General features: G+C 35.1%; 2 protein-coding genes across 2 annotated transcripts; one reads left to right on the top strand and one right to left on the bottom strand.

Moving 5' to 3' along the window:
• Window positions 1-6884: 6884 nt before the first annotated feature.
• Window positions 6885-8839, bottom strand: LOC118746447. The gene is made up of 5 exons (XM_036480300.1): window positions 8735-8839; window positions 8640-8660; window positions 8423-8584; window positions 7845-7891; window positions 6885-7177 (listed from the first exon to the last, which is right to left on the bottom strand). Exons 1-5 carry the CDS (start codon window positions 8780-8782, stop codon window positions 7015-7017), a joined length of 441 nt encoding a protein of 146 aa, XP_036336193.1. The 5' UTR covers window positions 8783-8839; the 3' UTR covers window positions 6885-7014.
• Window positions 8840-15929: 7090 nt separating this feature from the next.
• LOC118746350 (probable V-type proton ATPase subunit F) lies at window positions 15930-16695 on the top strand. The gene is made up of 3 exons (XM_036480205.1): window positions 15930-16007; window positions 16083-16382; window positions 16633-16695. Exons 1-3 carry the CDS (start codon window positions 15930-15932, stop codon window positions 16693-16695), a joined length of 441 nt encoding a protein of 146 aa, XP_036336098.1.
• The last annotated feature ends 4594 nt before the right edge of the window (window positions 16696-21289 follow it).

The following is a 21289-nucleotide window of genomic DNA, read 5'->3' as shown; positions in this document are numbered from 1 at the left end:
CCTTCGGACTCATATATTCTGAACGCTCAGAATATGTTTGCGGGGTATTAATACCTTTATTTCTTTGCGGCGCGCACAGTATTTACATGTAGTGACTTCAAAATCTTCCACTGACTATGTGTAAATTTCGCCTTTCTCTTCGTATTTATAAGTCCAGGAAACTCCGTTTTTGCAGCGGTAGCTCCGGCCGCCTACGGAGGTCATACCGTTTTGGATTTTGTTTACGGTCCTTACTTTCCCCACCTCAATTCAGAAATTTCACTCATATCTACTTTCACTCAACAAACAACATATAAGCAGACATAAAATATGCACACACACACACGTACATACGCACAAACGCTCGCAATCGCTTAACAGAAGGCGGTCGTTACACTTCTTTCGTTAGCTGGCATAATGCAAAATACACTGGTCGACGGCCAAAATTTACCAGAGACGCCGTTATGAAATTCGTATGTAAAATCACCCCCTGTTCCGAAAATCAAGGTTATTTTTAATTTTATGGTACCGTTTTTGAGATATTTGCAATTTACCGTTTTTGCAAAAAAAAAAAAAAAAATTGGGTCCACTTAATCATATATATCTCAAGAACGAATTAAGCAATTCCAAAACGGTTTGAAGCTTTTAAAAGGTAATAAAATTTTCTATAAGCTGTGCATACAACACTTTTTGCTAGGCCCTGTAGATTCAAAGATAACGAACAATCATTACCGATTTTTTCATTTTTTTTTGTAAAAATATAAAAAAAATTGTACTTTGCGGGGAAGAATCTCGAAAACCTTTTATTTTTTTGCAGATTTTTTTTTCCCCTAAGCTCTGTTATATTACAAAAAAAATAAGGTATCATCGAAGAAAATCGATGCAAAACTACGTAAGTTATAAGCGATCAAATAAAAATACCCAGGTTGCGCAATTTCAACGTATACCTCAAAACGTATGTATGGTATAAAGAAGAGTGAAATATCTAGCTATGCTCTGTTTCTATTGAGTTAAAAGTTCAATTTATGAATGAAATTACCCATATTTTTAACTTTTTTTTTAAATTTATTTATGTTTATACTATATTCTAACAATCTTTATCTTAATTTGATTTTACTATGTTGTCGAAATAATTATGTGTTCTACTTTGACGCTTATTCAGTTTAGGATCGGTTTCTCTTATGAGAAACCAGCAGTAATCACCCATCATTGCGACGTCCCAGAATCCTTGATATCGATTCTCAATTAATTTCATTTGCTGATGAAACCTTTCGCCATGTTCATCACTTTCGTCGCCAAGATTTGCCGGAAAAAAGCTCAAATGTGAGTGGAGAAAGTGAATTTTTAAAGACATATTTACGCCCATTTTCGCATAATTATTGATTAGGTCGTTCACTATCTGCTCGTAGTTAGGGCTTTTGTGTCTACCGAGAAAAGAAGCAACGACCTTTTCAAAGGATTCCCACGCTGCTGCCTCAACTGATGAGAGTAGTCCTTTGAATTGATTATTGTTGATCAACTTTCTTATTTGTGGTCCAACAAAAATACCTTCCTTTATCTTGGCTTGAGAAATATCTGGAAAAACTGTTTTCAAATAGTCGAATGCTTCGCCTTCTTTGTCCAAAGCCTTAACAAAGTTTTTAATGAGACCGAGCTTGATGTGTAAGGGTGGAAGTATGATTTTCTCTTTCTTGACAAGAGGGGTGTATTTGATGTTATCCACACCAACGGTAAACTCGACTCTTTCCGGCCAATCCTTTCTGACGTAGTGGTCCTTACGAGCTCTGCTATCCCACTTGCAGAGGAAGCAGCAGTGCTTGGTGTAGCCACTTTGTAGACCGGATAGCATTGCAACGACTTTGAGATCAGAACATATTTTCCAATCATGCTCTTCATATTTGATAAATTTGAGTATTTTTTGCATTTCCTCGTAGGTTTCCTTTGTATTTACTGCATGTGCAATCGGGATAGAAGGCTTTTTGTTACCAATATGCAATAATACAGCCTTCAAACTCAGTTTATTGCCGTCTATGAACAATCGCCACTCTTTTGAATCATATGTTTGACCAAACTCTTTGAATAAACCAGGGATGTCGTTGCAGTAGCATATACTGTCTTTCTTGGTATAGTGTTTGGAAAATGGTTCGTGACGAGTTCTACTATATGTCACCTTAACATCGGATGACACAAATTTAAATTGTTGCATACGAGAAGTGTGGATCTCGGCCTTTTCCTTGGATAGTTCCAAATCTCTTATCCAATCATTAAGTTGTGCTTGTGACAGAACGTTTCTTTCGTTTTCCATGCGAAATTCAGTACAACTTGATCCCCCGCACTCAGATGTTACTGTTGACAATGGAACTGGATCCGCAACTGCCGTTGAATGTAGTACTGGTAATGTCACTGTAGGTACGCTAGCATAGGTTACTCCTCTTGATCTTCCAACGCCAAGTACTTTTGTTTGACAAATATAACACTCTATTGAATGGCAAGTAGGTTCTCTCCATATCATTGGTGTATCAAATTTTGTTTGTTGTCCTGATTCCCACTGAATCAATTCTACTCGACACGATGTACACAAAGTGTTCGGTGTACATGGTTTTTCAGCATTTTTAGGCTCAATTCCAAAATACTTGGAGTATAAAGTTTTGATATGATCTGAGAACACTCGTCGTCGCCTTATGATAGTATATTGGCCACACATGAAACAGAACATATCTGGATCCTTATTACACTCAAATTCTCGCGTCCTTTTACTCATTTTATTTTTTTTAATAAATCACGGTTTTGAAATTAGACTTATGAACTGAACTATCTCCGGCGAGCCTTGAGCCGGCGATTTGAAAAAATCAAATCTTACCTAGACAGAAAGGTTCCTTTTTATAACAAGCCGGGAAAAGAAAATACTACCTGTTTTAGATGTAGGCTTTAGAAATTTTCTGTGCCTTATAATTTTGAAAATCTACCTGCATACTTACCCATAACTGACGGAAATACATGTTTATAACTACATGCCTACAGCAGGTTTCGAACCCAACCACTCTTACTTTCGATGCAACCACTCTACCTACTATAATACAATTCGAGTATTAAAAGTACTATTTGATTTATTTAAAGAAAAAGTGTTATCATTGTTATGGTGTTATTCGTTTATCCGGATAATATCTCACTTGCACTTTATACCTTTAATATATGTATGTATGTATAGGTACATACATTGAAGTTGCGCAACCTGGGTATTTTTATTTGATCGCTTATAACTTACGTAGTTTTGCATAGATTTTCTTCGATGATAGCTTATTTTTTTTGTAATACAACAGAGCTTAGGGAGAAAAAAAAATCTGCAAAAAAATAAAAGGTTTTCGAGATCCTTCCCCGCAAAGTACAATTTTTTTTATATTTTTACAAAAAAAATTGAAAAAATCGGTAATGATTGTTCGTTATCTTTGAATCTACAGGGCCTAGCAAAAAGTGTTGTATGCACAGCTTATAGAAAATTTTATTACCTTTTAAAAGCTTCAAACCGTTTTGGAATTGCTTAATTCGTTCTTGAGATATATATGATAAAGTGGACCCAATTTTTTTTTTGCAAAAACGGTAAATTGCAAATATCTCAAAAACGGTACCATAGAATTAAAAATAACCTTGATTTTCGGAATCAGGGGGTGATTTTACATAAGAATTTCATAACGGCGTTTCTGGTAAAGAGAAAAAGTTGAAATTTGTGGTCCAGTGATATTAATCGGACGTTAAATTAATTGATTGCGCTAACAGGGGATACTTCGTCTTGTCCTCATTCACCTTCGGATCAACTGAATTTGTCTGCGAACCTTAGCAACTGCCGTATTCCAAACTTAGCAGTTACGCTTAGATCGTCTAGAAGACCTATACCTAGGAATTTCTGTCTTTTCCTGCCTAGTGCTGGGCAATCGCAGAGTAAGTGCTTTATTGATTCAGGCTCTTCTTCGTCGTGGCAGCTCCTACAGTAGTCGTTGTGACTAACCCCGAGGCGTTCTGCGTGCCTTCCTATCAGGATATGTCCTGTGAGCAGACCAATGGCCAGTGACATATCGCCTGTATTGAGAGTGAGAATTTCTCTCGATCTCCGTACATCCCATTTTGGCCATGTAAGCTTCGTTGTATTACAGTTTTCAGTGCACTCCCATCTGGAGGCCGCTATTCAAGGAAGTTCTCCCTTAGTAAGAGCTTGCAGGAAGCGAGTGGCATACCCATCCTCTTCCAGGCTGGTGAAAGTGGAGAGGAAGTACCCGCCCTTGCAAGCTCGCCTACCTTCTCATTTCCTGGTATGTCACTGTGCCCCGGTACCCATACCAGGTGCAAAGCGAACTGCTCTGCCATCACATTAAGTGATTTGCCGCAGTTGGCAACTGTTTCTGAATTTATAGTGACAGAGTCAAGGCCATAAAGGCCGCCTGACTGTCGGAGTATATATATATTTCCGTAGTGGCGATAACAGCTAGTTTTAAGCTGTCACCGGCTTCTTGTATGGCTGCCAATTCGGCTTGAAAGACACTACAGTGGTCAGGTAGTCGGAATGATCTTTTTATTCCCAATTTCTCCGAGTAGACGCCTCCTCCTACCCTATTTAATGATATATGTAAGAGCTTATAAAAGCTGTTTGTGATCATATCATCTTTGTCTTCCGTTGGGACGTGGGCATTATGCAAGATATGACAGGAGCGCACTTTGCAGCGGATGTCGCAAGACGCTCGTTCAACGGTAGTACTCTCCCACAACGCTCCTTTATAAGGCAGCTGTAGCAGGCGTCGCGAAGTCCTATGATTTGTTTACCTTTCTTGTCTATCGAGTTTCTTAGGTGACGGCACTGATATCAGGGATTAACTAATCGGGTTTGTCATTGAAAGTAGGATGTCATAGGAAAGTAGGATGCATTCTCTGGTTTCAAAACGTAGTGGGCAAATTTATAAAACAAGTCGCTTGCTCCAAGACACACACCCGTTGAGCAAAATCTTGCTAATATTACAAATCAGAAGGTTAGTGAGTGGGTAAGTATATTTGTTGTTCCTTCACGCTAAAAAGGTTGGATATACATATGTATTTCAAATAAAATTTGGCACAGAGACAGGTGGATTAACATAGGACGTTTTTGAACTAAATTCTGAAACCGTTCAACCGTTTGCTGAGATAGGGCGTTTTCGAACGGGCAGCCAAGAGGTTATACCTTGCATATGTGGTCCTATTATAGGAAACTAGGAAATTCGCTAGGTAACGCGGAGGTCAGGCTATTTAGAAAATCCGTATTATCTCTGTCCGAGAGGGGCCAGGTTTGTAGAATAAAATTAATATGGATATGTCCTTCGATGCCAGAATATTCAGAAGAAATGTAAGAGTGGCGAATTAGAAGGGAAAGATTTGAGCACATCCTTCCAAGAAAAAACACGATAGGTGTAGTATATCAATGACTTCATTGGAACGATATTTAAGAAATACGTGACTTATTTAGCCAATGTAGGCAAAACTTTTGCTCCTCTGAAACAACAAGGATTTTTCGCCCTACTATAATCGAAAACGCACATCTGCGCTCCTCGGCTTCCTTAAAAGGACTTCTGTTGGCTTACATGACGCATCGGACCAATGTTGTAGTTGCAAGATCATAGAAAAAGGTTACACACGCTTGGCAGAGATCTCTTCTTCCTCTTCTTCCTTTTTAGTACTACAACTGTTTGCCGGTTTGGGCCTAGACCAAAAAGCTTTCCAATTACCTCTTTTCTGTGCGAATTTGCGCCAGTTGCTCATCCCGTGTGCAGGCAGGTCCTTCCAGCACAGTCGCTGTATTTTTATGCGCTTAACTATGTCCATGTCGTTAAAATGCGAATACAGTTCGTCATTCCATCTTCTCCGATATCCGTTGTCCACGGCCATAGATCTTGCGTAGAATAGTTCTCTCGAAAGCACCCAAAACCTTCTCATCTTTGTTTGACACTTTCCACGTTTCTGCGCCATACAGAGGAACGGGAATGACGAGACAGACGAAGTCCTTCACTACTTTAAAATTGATGCCCTGACTCTAGAAATTTATAATACATAATAGATTGGCGCTTACACAATGTGTATGCTAGTGCTTGGCCGAGCTTCTCCTCCGAGTTGTGGACTGCGCCTTGATGCTGTCACACAAATGGGAGGGACCTACACTTTTATGCCGACTCCGAACGACGATTTTTGTTATGAGAAGCTGTGTTTCATGACAGAATACACTCGGAGGTTTGCCATTGCCCGCCAAGGGGCGACCGGTATTAGAAAAAACTGTTGACTCTAGAAATTTAATAAATTGCCACTTTTACAACTGATTTTAAATCTTATTTAAGTCACATCGAAATGAACTTTTGTTTAATTTTGTACTTATGTACTATGTATTGTCCAACGATGCTTCAACACCGCCCCTGCATCTAACGCACTTTTATGTACTATAGATTGCCAATGCTTTTCCAATGGCTGCGAATACCAGTGTTTGGTTTGCTTAATCATATACGAAAATTAACAGAAATTCGTAATGGCCTCAATGGTGATAACCGAATATTGCAAACGACTTCAACGTTGTCTGCAGAAGGATGCGTTACCATACCGCTGCACTGATATGATTAAAATTTTTTGATCCTTTCGTAATGGCTGACACAGCGTAAACTTTAATTAGAGGGTCACTGCTGCAGGCAAACAACAGCAAGGGTGCTACCTCGAAGAGTTGGTACAGGTAATTGAGATAAAGTGAATCAAAATTAAATTTGGGCGAACGAGATTATTAACTCTTTTATTGTGTCAGTTACTGCCATGTGCCCGCAGTCATACACATTTTTGTAAATCTTTTAAATTTCCATACTATCGTTAAATTGTATGCCCGAAAAGTCATGAAAAATAAATTCAAATCGTTTCTATATATGTACATACATATCTACGTATGAATGTAAACGTAATATGCAATTTATTTGATTCTCGTTGCATATTTAATGCAGCGCAAGCTTAAATTTAATACTTGTATGTAGATATGTACATGTGCGCTCAACCCAATAGGGATCCGAGTATGCCACCAGGACCTCCTAACAATCCACCACCTTGTGTACCAAGAGCTGGCGGTTGTGTTGGAGACTGTCCACCAAGTCCACCCAATACACCACCTAACAGATTGCCAACTAGTGGGAGACCATTCAAGTTTAGCAGGCAACTAAAAAAGAGATTAAATAGATATAAAAATTATCCAAAAATGTACTGCAACAATTATCGCTTTTTATAGTTAATACAAATTAATATTTAGAGGCGGTTTCACAGTGGCAAGTTAACTCACGTTGAAAATTAATCGCCGAACATGAGTTAGCTAGCAGTGCCAGAACGCCTCTTATGCCGGATTTCCACTTGATATTGAATTGACAAAGATTTTAAAGACGAAGCCTGGCATTAAATATCCTTTAATTCGGCAAGTAACAGTCTGTCTGTGTCCATGACATTTTTAATTTTTTTTGCAATTATTGTCATTTTAAAACAAGTGGAAAATCGGTATTAGACAACTATTATTTCGATTCCAAACTTTTAGATTTTTTTTTTTGATTTCTACAATATTTTTATAAACTATTCAAGTATTTTGAATCGAATAAAATATTTTATAAAAAATGTAAACTAAATTACATATGGTGATTTTTTATATCGAAAAATCGAAAAATATCGATAAGGAACCGATACAACTAAAATTATAGATAAATTGTCATTGTAAAAGTCAGAAAATGACGACTTGCAAAGATTTGAACAAGCCACCAAATAAATTATTTTGAAAAAAAAAAATTTAAATGGCAATTTATTGTTTTATTCATTATTGAATGACATAATATTTTACTTACCGTAGATCGAGACGTAGCAATTCTTGACAATCCCATTGGCGTATGCACTGTGAAATAAAAATGTATTAAAAATTCTCGAATTTAATTTCTATTAAAAGTTGCAGGCCATCGTTTCAAACTGTACGGTTGCGAATAATTAGCGTTTTTACAGTATGCAAGTTAGGTAAGTAAATAAAAATGATGATCACAAATTCGTATAAATATTTGAAGCGAAATGTTAAATATGAGACTACACTAATAGATTTTGCCTGCATAATTTGTTGGCTACAGCAGGCTCCTTGTGGCCAATAACTTTTGGGTATTACAACATTCGAATAAGGAGTATATGAACCCTGTTACAAACTCTTAGCACTCGAAAAAATAGATCCTTTGTCCAAAGGACTATAAAGCAAAATTTGCTATCTTAAGGATGGCTACATCCTTTGATCCTTGATACTGTCTAAAGTGGGATTGAATTAATGCACGCCCAGTGTCAGATACTTTATAACGCACTACTTCCCTAATGATATTGAAAACTCTACTACACTGCATAGTACACCATGAGTCTGTATTTTATTTGTTGACTTATTAAAACTTACCGCCCTCAATTCATCGGTGGGCTCGGGACAGGTGCGCCTAGTAGTAGGCGGCACGCCATTTATTGTTTCAGTACTGGTTGTTAGTTTTATGCCGGGTATACCAGGTATGCCAGGTACGCTAGGTATGCTAGGTATGCCAGGGGTACCCCAAGGTAATTGTGGCTAAAGAAAGTTAAATTGTTCGTAAATGCATCTAAAGTTTTAAACGAATACTTACATTTTTTGCTAGAACGAATGTCTAAAAAGAAATATTAATTAAATTGTGACATTTGATTATTTATAATTTCCAGTAAGCAAATAAAAATTTCTTACCATGGCAACCAACATCAATATGTAAACTCGGAAAACTGAGCGCACCATTTTCACGGAATAGATCTTTGTTCTGTTGAGCGTTGAAAATGATTCTGGTGAAGCTCGCTGTTCTGGTTTATATACTTATGGCTGTTAGTCTTTCGATATTTTTTGATACATTCCCTATTATGTAGATACACCTGTTGATCTTTAAGCTCACAAAAAAAAAATATATATATATTTTATGTACACAAGATATCTACTTTTATTTTACGTATCACTGGCGTCGCAAGAGCAGCTGTTTTCGGGACTGACCTACAGCAAAAAATCGTAAAGCTTTTATTTAAGCAATATGTAAACGAAATGAGGTCAAAAACTACGTCTAAAAATCTACAAAATTGTTTTAGTGCCTATAACACAATACTAAACCCAGATTGTAGTTAATTCAGGGTTTTCCTTTGGAACCACATTTTCACGATGGTGACATAAATTCTTTATAGAGAAGTATGAATGCAATTACATACAATTGAAAATAACCTTCACACATAAATGTGTACATATGTATGTATTAGGGTCCTTTTTTGCGACTATTGTTTTTTTTCACTCCTACTGGACTATTAAGCTAAATTGTAGAAATTGGTGATCAAGTTCAAAGTCCAATATCTCAAGAAATGTGGATATTAGCGATTTCGTGTTGTAGAACTTTTTTGTTGGAAATTGAATGTCCTGCAGTTTGGCATTTATATTTTTTTCTGAAGCTCTTGTTATTTTCGAGATAGGGGCAAAAAAAACGAAAATTTCATGAAAAAACTGGGTTCAGTGACCCGTACTACCTCGCAATGAGCACTTTTGTAGAGCATTCAATTCTGAAGAAAACCCATCATTGACCAAGATTATACCATAAAATGCCTCCGAGCTGTAGACTTTTGAAGAAAAAACTCAAAGTTTACGTGTATTTTATATGGGAAATCTTTGCACGTCTCGGGCGAGTACTTAATGTTAATATTAAGGGCTCAAATTTTCACGGAGTTTTTTTAGGTGTTTTCCACAAAATTTCGCAGTAGGAGTGAAAAAAACAATAGTCACAAAAAAAGCACTAAAAATTAACTTAAAATTTTCTCAGAATGCTGGCCCAAATGATATTTACCGTTATACGGGAAGCGGGTGTAATTTTAGTCCGATTTGAATAATTTTCAACAAATTGCTTTTCCGTACAAAGGTTATTAAGTGCATCGAGTTTGGTGGAAATTGATAAATCAGTTACCGAGTGGTCATATGTGTGCGACGCCACGCCCATTATCCAAACATTTATAACATTCTAATTTTCTGCTAAGTGGTTATTGCAATCATCGATTTTGAGTGAATTAGCTTCAGTGGTTACTAATTTTTTTCGGGAAGTTTTCGTGTTTCTTTAAATTACCGTTATATGACAGGTGGGCGTGGTTATTGCACGATTTCAAAGATTTTCAACAGATTTCTTAGCTAGACCCTACCCAAGCCTCGTACCGAGTTTGGTAAGAATTGGTGAAGCGGCTACTGAGATACAGCATTTCATCATAAGTGGGCGGGGTCACACCCATTTTCCAAAAATTTCATAACAATATTATTTTCTACCACAATTCTTTTCCACATACTAATTTTCAACAATTTGCATCTAATATTTACTGAAATATCGCAGTTTTTGCATTTTTCGAAAATATCGTTATATGAGAAGTGGGCGTGATTACAGTCCGATTTCGCCCATTTTCAATATTAAACTACCTTGGATCAAGGGCAACCTACATACCAAATTTCGTTGAGATATCTAAATTTTTGCTTGAGTTATCGTGCACACGTGTACAGACATGCCTTAATCGACTTCCCTTTTCATTCTGATCATTTAATTATGTATACATTTGCCCATATCTATTTCGATTCATTTTGGCTGTTACAAACAACCGTTATGCGAACAAAGTTAATATACCTTTGTGCACAAGTGCGCTCGAGTATTAAAAAGGCGAAGGTTGTAAAATATTTTACTTGATTTTTACAAGTTTTTAATAAAATGAAAAAAAAAAATCTGAAACTCATACACATAATTTCGAGCAAATAATGCATGAGAACAAATAGTGTTAAAAATTGCGCAATCGCTTCCAATAGAACTGCCTTCGAACCGTGAGTTGGGCACTCGGTACCCATATTCATGTTTGATGCTGAATTTCGGGGGTTTGCGAAGACCAATTAGATTTTTTATCGTAGGCAGATACACTGTACCTTTGTTTATGAGTTGGCAAAATTCCAGGTGTATATCTCTTATAGTAAAACAGTAATGGATTTTATATGGTGAGTCCTTAGAAAGCTTAAATTTCCATACGAAATTTCTGGGCTGGGCTACGTTGAACATTTTAGTTTTTTAGTCTAAGATAAGTAATGTTTGTTTTTCGTACACGCTTTGCACCCTTCTCTTTTCTCCTTTGCTTCTTTTTTTCAATAACAGAGCTAATCTCCACCACCTTTAATATTGTCCGATAATGGTTTCAGCGTGAAGAATAATAGAGTTACTCTGTACGTTGGGCCGTGTATACGCCACACACTGTCTATTTTTGAAAAAAAATAAAACGAAAAGAGATATCGAAATAAATGTAACATTGTTTTAAAGCTTTTGTGATGGGGAATTCAGGAAAAATGGTCTCGTTTGGTAGAATAATTACCTTGATTTTTAAAATGACTTTCAAAAATTGATTGTTTAATTTTTTTCCTTTTACCACGTTTTATCGACTTGATTTCTTGTATGTCCAGACAGACTTTGCTATGAGAAAAGTTTCTAAAAAAAACTGCAAAGGAGCAAGGGGCTAAGGAGCAAAGGATCTTGGCCGGAGCGGAGCTGGAGCAAAGAGCTAAACAAATTTATTTGCTCTATTTTTACTTGGAAATGTTGTTCATTGCACAATGCCCAGTAGTCAGGGATAACTGCCACGTCAATTTGAACGGCGATGAAAAAACAATGACGTTCCAACCAGCAGACATACGTCAATTTTGTCGACAGTGCGGTGTCGTACAATTTTACGTATCCGAAAACCGAACGGGAAACGACTACAATTTTCATTCATTTACGTACTCAAAAATGTTAAAAAAATGCAACTTTCCTACCCGAATACGACTTAAATTTTCATTCATTTTCGTATTCGGAAAACGTTCGAAAATGATGATGTTATTTGAAAACAATAATTCTATTTTATTTGTTTAAGCTGTCAGTGTTTGTTAGCTTTCAGAAGGTGCCAGGTTCGAATGCCCTCGGCGCTATCTTATTAAATTTTTTTCTCGAACCACGAAAAAGTATCTGTGAAGTGCAGTAGGAAAGCGTATTGAACAAAAAATTAAATAATACGAATTTTAGAAAAGCAGCCAAAAACGTATCAGTTTCAAAACAATTTTCGATTCTTGTCTGTATATACATACATTTCTGCCGCACACTTTAGTAGAAAAAAGGATCGTCAAAGTATTCGAAAATGGAATCGGAAAACGGACAAAAATCAGAATTTCAGCCACTTTTTTCTTTTTTCGGATACATTTTCGGGTTTTTTGCTGGCTGGGTTTATATCTGCCATTTTATTTACAAGGCAAAATATATTGGGATCTTATATATCTATGTAAGCGACATTTTTATTATGTTTCTTCGGATACAAAAGTGCTTCTAGTGCTAGGGCTCGACAAGTAAGTAATTAAATAAATAACAAAAAAATATTGGGAGCGGTAGCCGAGCTGAGAGCGGATCTCATCTGGCGAATTTAGAACTAGTTCGGAATAGATTTTTGCTTGGCGGCTTTTTCGTTCAAATACGCCTTCAGTCTGCACTTGGCAGATGCTTTTTCATAGTTTAGTAATACAAAACAAAAATTTGTGTTAGCATTTTAACATTTTGGGATCTTCTGGAATCTAAACAATAACAGCAAGCGCCTCTGTAAATTCAGCTACAGCCAAAGGTATGTAAACGTGTTCAGCGTTGCCGCTTTAGTAATTTTTAACAAAACTTGGTAATATTTTTTTTCACTATTTCTAAAATTCGGTAATTTGGTAATTCATTTTTCAGTTTGTTAACTTTTTAGGAAGTGGCCCGTAAGCGTTTCCTTTTATAGAAATACGAGGTAATCTCTGAAAGTTTCGCAAGGCGAAAAGTTGTTCCAGCGTTCCTTGGCTACTATATTTGTGTGATCTCCAACAAACTGCTTGAAAGTTACTATTACTATATCTACTATGTCCTTTCCTGGAAGGTTTTGGGTGGTCGTACCTTTCCTTTTCAGTTCGTCAGCTTTCCGGTGTACCCCGGCAACCATCGTTCTTATTTGGAACATATGTCATCACTTTGAAGGGAAATATTCCGACTAAAAATTTAACCGCTAGGTGGCGCTGGGGTCGGGATATTGTTCTTTTATAGTGGGAGAATGATGGATATCTACACATATACATACATACGTCACAATAAAATGTTGAAACCCCTTTTTTGAGTGCACCAATATATCTCTTTAATCAACTATGCTGGGGAACTGAAACACAACTTCATCAAAATTTAAAGTTAAAACAAGCTGTGAAACAACTATTTAACAGTTTATCCTTGCGATGAGCGGTCCACACAAGCGATTCATCGCCGGAGATCTATCGCAGCAGATGAACAATCGTTAATCGAGACAGCAAGTTACGGCTAAAAGTGGTAGTCAGTGGAATGGCTGCATCTATATACATATACATAGCTAGGCAAGAATCATTCGACTGGCAACCATTTTCTCCTAGATTTTTAAATCGCAGTGATCGATTATTACTTTCTTTTTAATTTTTGGGAAAGAGTAAATTTTTTTGTGAAAATTTTGAAGATTTTTTTAAATCTTGCATAAAGTTTGAAATCTTATTTATTGTGAGTTTCGTTATAGATAGTCCTATCTACATACATACCTATATACATAAAACGGTAGCCATGTTTGTTGTTCGGACTAAACTCAAAAACCACTGCATAGATTTCAGTCAAATTGTCGGAGGTTATACCTTTCACATATGGTCCTATTATAGACTAACTACTGGAAAACTCGCTTGGTGGCACTGGAGTTGAGTTATTTATAAGGGTCGTATTTAATACCCGATTTCGTTCAGATTAGCAATGTGAGCAACCTGGTATGATGCATCCGTTTATTAAAAATGGACCCACTGGGTGGCGCTGGAGTCGAGATATTTAGAAAATCCTTATATTTACTACAACCTGGTTGAAATTCATAATGCGTATTCATTTAATGATAAGCAATGGTTTTGGCGAAAAGGGACCCAAGGATGGCGCCGCAGCCTTAATATATAGAAACCCCATGTGCCTGGTCTACTTTAGCCCTATTTTTATTTTATACGAATTTACTTTTCAGATGACTAAATGAAATTGTGTAAGCGCACCTTTGTCTGACGCCCCATTACACCCTTAATGCGATCTTGCATTTACCTCCGATTAACGAAATTGCTCGGGGTGGTCGTTATTGAAGCAGTAAGACTCAAAGAAACCAATTCATAAATATCAAGACGAATTGTAAAAGTGGCGAATTGACAAGGAAAGATTCGACCACATCCGTCCAAGAAGGAACACGGTTGGTATATCAATGGCTTCATTTGAACAATTTTTAAGAGATCACATGACATATTTAGCCAATGTACGGGAAAACTTTTCATCCTGTGGGGCAGCGAGGATTTACGGCCCTCCTGTAATAGAAAAGGCTCATCTGTGCTGCTTCCTTATACGGACCAATGTTGTAGTTGCAAGCTCAAAGAAGATTATGCACGCTTGGCAGAGATTTCACATTTGGAAATAAGAACATCGGTAAAACTCATTACATCGAAAGCGATTAGTATTCCATATGGCATTGGAGCGCTACTATTTTTTACCTATATATATATGAAGAGGATTCTGGTCTTTAGTCGTTTAAATTTTTTTACTTTACACACCGTTTTTTCTTTTAAATGCCATTTTTGCATTGGCCCACCCAAAAGCAAGCGCGCATTCGCTAGTATTTTTATAAAAATATAGTTTGTTATTTAACAAAAAACCGTATAAGTCCAAGTTTTAAACCTTATGTAATATTTGAAAAAACCAACTAGCTTTCGTAAAAATTTCAAGCTTTTTGATTAGATTTCTGAAAAAGATTTTATCTACTTAAATTGAATGAGCTACAAAGTACATAAATATATCTAAGTAACACATACCTTCTTCCACCAGCTAAGTCCTTGCAGGGCGGCCCGACAACATTGAGGGAACGGATTAATTCTGCCTGGTCGAGGTCATCGATAGTTTCGATAGTCGATAGTCACAACCATCGATAGTATCGATACTATCGAAAATGTCGAGACTATCGATAGTTTTGATTAAAAAAGTCCAAAAATTAAACATAACAACTAAATGGAAAATCAGATCAGAATTGCTAAAATATGTCTATATTTTTGATAAGGCACAAAAGTTTATCAACGATTTTTGTCTTCAAGCCGCATCCGCGCTCTTAAATATGCATGTTACTGAATAATGTCGATGTTTTCGATAGTCAAAAACCATCGATACTATCGATAGTGCCATCGATAGTTTTCCAGCTCTAATAGCAATAGGTTGCTTTTCGATGAGTACCGCGCATGCGCTGAAGCGGAATCAAGAACAGGCCAGTTTAATTACAATCGGTTTCGCTTTGTTTGTATAAGTAGTTTTTAAATAGCAATTTTAAGATACACATTTATCAAATTATTTGAATACCGATAAGAGCAATAACATCATATATATTTGGTTTTAGTTAGCCAATTAGTTCTCATTCCAACTGGGCAAACTAAAATCTTTTCTGATTGAAATAATTTTATCGGAATCGAAATTCAGAACAGGGCTGATTGACGAATAACTGCGAAGATTACCAAAAAAAAAAAACGTTTTTCGAAAAAGTTTCGTAAACGCTTCTTTGAAAAAAGCGGGTATTGTTTCCGTGTTCATCGAGCCAAAATGAGTTTGGAAAGCATTTTTTTCTAAGGTTAACGATTGATAAATATTCTTATAAGTACAAAAACTTTTCGCGAAAACTTTTTTAATGTAGGCAAAATTTGTTTAAGAATTGTTTTATGGTAACCATAAGCCAATAAACATAGTTGTGTCAAAACTGCAAAATATTATTACTGTTTATTTTCTAATGGAAACAAAATAGAAATCTGGCGCTTGTTGTAGAAACTTGGTTTTCTCATGGCCTCAACACGTACATCATCTAGGCGCTCTTTAAGCACAGACTCACGAATGCTTATAGGAATCGTTGCTGATTTGGTAATAAATTTACTACATGTGTATATGTTTATATGTACATATGTATTATTTAGTTTTCGATATTTTTGTATACAGGAAACGGTAATTGGGTTTCTACTAGCAGGCATTGGAGAGGCATCTGGTTCACATCAATTAGAAAAAAATTTCATGGTTGTTACGCATTACACGCCGATAGAAGATATTGAAATATTTTTTGCAAGTTTATGCACTCGAAAAAATATAGGAGTTATTTTCGTGGCAAGTGATTTAAAAATGATTCTGATCCAAGCTATATCCCGGGCGGCCAAAACAATGCCAATTATTTTGGAAATTCCTACAAAAAACACAATTGTGAAATCTATTGAGCTTAAGAAACAAAATTTAAAAAGAATGGAAGTAAAAAAATCGTATAAATAAATTATCATATTATTAGATGTATCATGTATTTGGAACGATTTTGCGTCATCCCGTGAGCCAACGCGAAACCAGTTCTTATCCATAATAAATTTGACAAAAGACGACGAAAATACACGGGATACAAAAAATATAAACTATTTCAGCACAAAATTTTCAGTGAAAAAGTATAGTTTCATCGACCTTTTCGGCTATATCATTGCCAAATATGACTCTATTCTTTTCATGTCAGACAGAAAGTGAAATTCAGACCCAATATTTCCACACATTTCGTGAAAATACGATAAAAAATTAGGCAATTGCTTGCAATGAATTGAATTTAAAGAAGCAAGATATGTTTTCAGAAAATCTTCTGTTTTTCGGCGGAAATTTTGATTGGCTAAAGAACGTATAGACCAAAATGCAAACATTTTTTCCTGGAATATTTAACCACTTAAAACAACGGTGGGCAAACGCGGCTCTTTAAGCCAAATGCGACTCTTTGCTTAGCTCTTTTTACTTTCTCTATGATTGGAACATTTTGGCTTTTTTTACTTTCTAAAATACATATTTCTTTGCTGGACATTCTTTTCCATTGAGATTGTGTTGTTTTTTTATTTTATTCTTTTTATAGACACATACGCACATTCATATCGGAATATTACCCGCAATTGGAGAATGAAAATTGGAACATTTGCAAAACTTGAATTTGTCTCTAGAAGGAGACAAATTATTTTGATTTGTCGCAAGTTATTTTCAGTTTTGAAGCTAAACTAAGTCTATTTTTATGATTTAAAAAAAAAAGAATATTTCATCATTTTTCATGGCTAGAAAAAATATTGCACATGGATTAAAAGTATGTATTGACAAGTAATTTTTAGCAAAAAAAAAACCGACTTCAATTCTCATATAAAAAAAAATATATATATATGCATATATATCTTATGATCCACTGATCGGACCGTAACCAGATTAGTATGGGACCACCTCTGAGACACTACCTTTGCGATGCAAAAAGAATGATCGAAATCGGCCGAAAAAATATTCCGACGAACTGATAACCTCCTCCTTTTTTGGAAGTCGGTTAACAATTGAGGATGAATTACAATATCCGAAATACTCCTTTTTAAGAAAAGCGAAGAAGAGTTAGAGTTTTTGGAATTAAAAGAAGACAAGGCACTGGAAATGCAACATAAAGCTTTACTATTGCTTGAATTCCGGAAATAAGTACTAAATTTTAAATATCCGCTGCTGAAAACAGCTATATTTTCAATTTTTGGTACAATGTATAACTGTGGTCTGCACTCTAGAATGAAATTCGGAAAATCAGAGTACCATACACAATTGATTGCATTCGCGTACCTGATAAATAATTATGGAAAGTTATAAAAACTATCAGATTTTTGTGTTCGCGTACGCAAAAAACTTGCAAGGTAGGGGGAATTGAGAGAGCAACAATGACATTTCATTTTGAAGGAAAGTTGCTAGTTTCTGCTGGAACAATTTTTTGCCAACTGCAATTTGCCAACAAGACAGCAGCTGATCAAAAACAGCTGGTTGGAATTTACGCAAATCCCTAAATTGAATTTGATGGTTTGCGAATAATTAAACTTGTAAGAAGTAAGTAATTACTAGAGAAGATAAAAATATGCATTTGCATAAAAAGCATATTTTTGCATTTTTTTGTCATTTTTGGATGTGATAGCATATTTAAAGTTATAGCGCATATTTTAACTATCAAGCATAGTTTCGGCATATTTTTTGTTAAAAGATTATTTAAAAATCTTTTGTCAGTGTTTTTTAAATGTATATAAATGCATCCCTTACATATATTTTAATTTTAACATAAATAATCTGGCAGCATACAGTCGTCTCCCTTTCGCATACACAAAATATCTAGTCATGCACTTGTCAAATCTGTGCGCGCAGCTGTTCGCAAAATGCCAATGCTTGGAATTTTCATATACATACTATATGCCTTTTTCAGTACCACCTACGAAAATTCCATAAATTCTACATACAAGGGCTCATTCAAGTGTTCACATGTTGATTTGTTTTGATATCTATAATGGTTTTCAAGTTAAAATTTTTTTTGGTTATTGTTTAAAAAAATATTTTTCATGCTTTAACCAAAACTTATAAATCAATTTTTCAAACTTATTACAAACTTTAGATGAATTCAACAAATTTTCATAAAAATTTTGAACTTTTGAATCTGAATCTTAGGACATTTTTGGGTGTGCAGTTTTATAGCCCAAAAAATGTTAGTATAATAAAGTGCAAGTTTAAAGGGGCTAAAAATCGCGTTGATTTTTAAATATTTTTTTATATAACGAGTGCATTTTATAAAATCTGGCGTTGATTTTTTGAAATTTCTTTGCGCACGGTCTTGCGCATTTACCTTCAAATTAAATTCATGTTTATATGAAAAAAAAGTACAAAAATCCCTCAGCAAAAAAAAAGTCTTTAACAATCCATTAAATTTTTTAGCCCCTTGAAACTTGCACTGTATTAGACTAACATTGTTGTTAAGATTCAGATTCAAAAGTTCGAAATTTTAGTGAACATTTGTTGAATTTATCTTAAAAAAAATCTAAGTCAACCTAAAAAAATAAAATAAAAATTTTGAAACCAATTTTTGATCGCAGTCATAATTCACATGGAATTTTTCACGTATACATATGTATGTATAGTGTGACCACTTTTCCAAAAACTCATTTACGTACACAAAAGATTGTAGCAACACAAAATTTTAAAGAAAAATTTTGGAAACGATTTTATTGCTGTTTATTAGTCGATATCCAAACACATTTTTGACGTACAAACTTCAGTATATTTATTTGCGAATTGAGAAATATTTAGGTACATATATACATTCAAAGCTGAAATAATGCAATTGCTGATAAATTAAATCAATCATTAATCAATTCATTGATCTTGAGTGGTTTTCCTGAACGCGTATTTTCCATCTGATGCAATTTCTTTCAGCATTTGAGGTTGCTTCTTTACGAATTCGAAAAATTCCGTACAAGTCATTTTAATGTTGTACCGAACAAACAAAAGATCTCGCAATGTCTCGATTTTCAGTTGTGATTTCTCATCGCTTCAAATCTGATTGATCAAAGAAAATACGCGTTCAACGGTAGCTGATGTGCCTGGTAAGCAGAGAACATACGATACGATTCTCACCATGTGATTGTATGGGACCTTCTTTTGGTCAAAATGTCGAAAGCATTCAACCCAGCGTTCATCGGTGTCAGTGTTATTTTCTTCCCACGATTGGATCTTCTCTGGGGTAACGTATTTTTCCAAATATGTGAACTGATCGAATAAATCAGTGTCAGATGATTCTATGTCAAAATGATTATTCTTTGCAATGCTCTTCGCGGTACATACTTTCGATAAACTCCCATTTCGGTGGTTGATCAAGTGCACACCAGGCGAATATCATTATATGGTCAAATTGTTCAATCCACTTTTCAATGTATTCGATACATGATTCTAAGGAACAAAATCTTTAGAATAAAAAAAGAATCAAAATTAACATACGAACCGTAGAATTGACGTATGTATGTTGGGCGCTCCTATCGATAAAATTTACGTACAACAATATTTCTTCGATTCAATTTACGTACATTTTCTTGATTTTGTGGTTAGCTTCGGTACACGGTACATGGCTACAAATTTACGTACCGTACGTGTCGTTTACGTACAGTTGGTCACACTACATATGTACATACATATTCATGTAAGTTTTTTCCAGTAAAAATTTCTTTTTTCTCGGAGCTCCCTGAGTGAAATTTTCGTACCAAATTTTGATATAAACGTTATTTTTGTGGGTTTTCCAGCATTCCTCATCCTCCCCTAATATGTACATTAGACTGCATCACTCCCCATACAAAAAAAAATCGGTACTATTTTTCATTGGAATTATAAAATATATTATATCTTAAGACTTCCACCAAAATATTTCGGAAAAATATTAGGATTTAAGTGAGCTGGACTGATTTGAAGATACCTCCAAAAATTGAGTTTTTTATGAATAAAAATTGTTGCTTAAAGATTTTTTTGAAAATGATGAGATTTTTAATGCTGTTTTTTAACTTTTTTTAAAGATTGGTATAAGAAAATCTTGAATAACTGAACCTAAGCTCTTCGGATTTAGACTTAAGAGGTGGCATTTGAAAGGTATTTGCTCTACATTTTTATTTCTTTACTAATAAACTCATTCAAAGGATGAAAGAGAAAGGTAGGATGAAGGAACGTCATTCAAAGTTGAATTAAGATGTGTTGGTATTTGAAAAAAAAAAACATTGGGAAACGAATGAAGAATGAATTAAGAAACAAAATTTAAAAAGAATGGAAGTAAAAAAATCGTATAAATAAATTATCATATTATTAGATGTATCATGTATTTGGAACGATTTTGCGTCATCCCGTGAGCCAGCGGGAAACCAGTTCTTATCCATAATAAATTTGACAAAAGACTACGAAAATATACGGGATACAAAAAATATAAACTATTTCAGCACAAAATTTTCAGTGAAAAAGTATAGTTTCATCGACCTTTTCGGCTATATCATTGCCAAATATGACTCTATTCTTTTCTTGTCAGACAGAAAGTGAAATTCAGACCCAATATTTCCACACATTTCATGAAAATACGATAAAAAATTAGGCAATTGCTTTGCAATGAATTGAATTTAAAGAAGCAAGATATGTTTTCAGAAAATCTCCTATTTTTCGGCGGAAATTTTCATGCAAAAAGAAGTATCGAAATCGGTCGACGTGGTCCAAAGTTATGCCGTAACATACATAAAAAAAAAAAAAAAAATATTCCGACGAACTGATATCCTCCTCTTTTTTTGGAAGTCGGTTAAAAAAATATTTGTCGATTTGAAATTATTGAA

Source organism: Rhagoletis pomonella, unplaced genomic scaffold, assembly GCF_013731165.1.
Source record: "Rhagoletis pomonella isolate Grant_MI unplaced genomic scaffold, Rhpom_1.0 Rhpom_scaffold_00010, whole genome shotgun sequence".
NCBI lineage: Eukaryota > Metazoa > Arthropoda > Insecta > Diptera > Tephritidae > Rhagoletis > Rhagoletis pomonella.
This window is presented reverse-complemented; position numbering and strand designations above follow the sequence as displayed.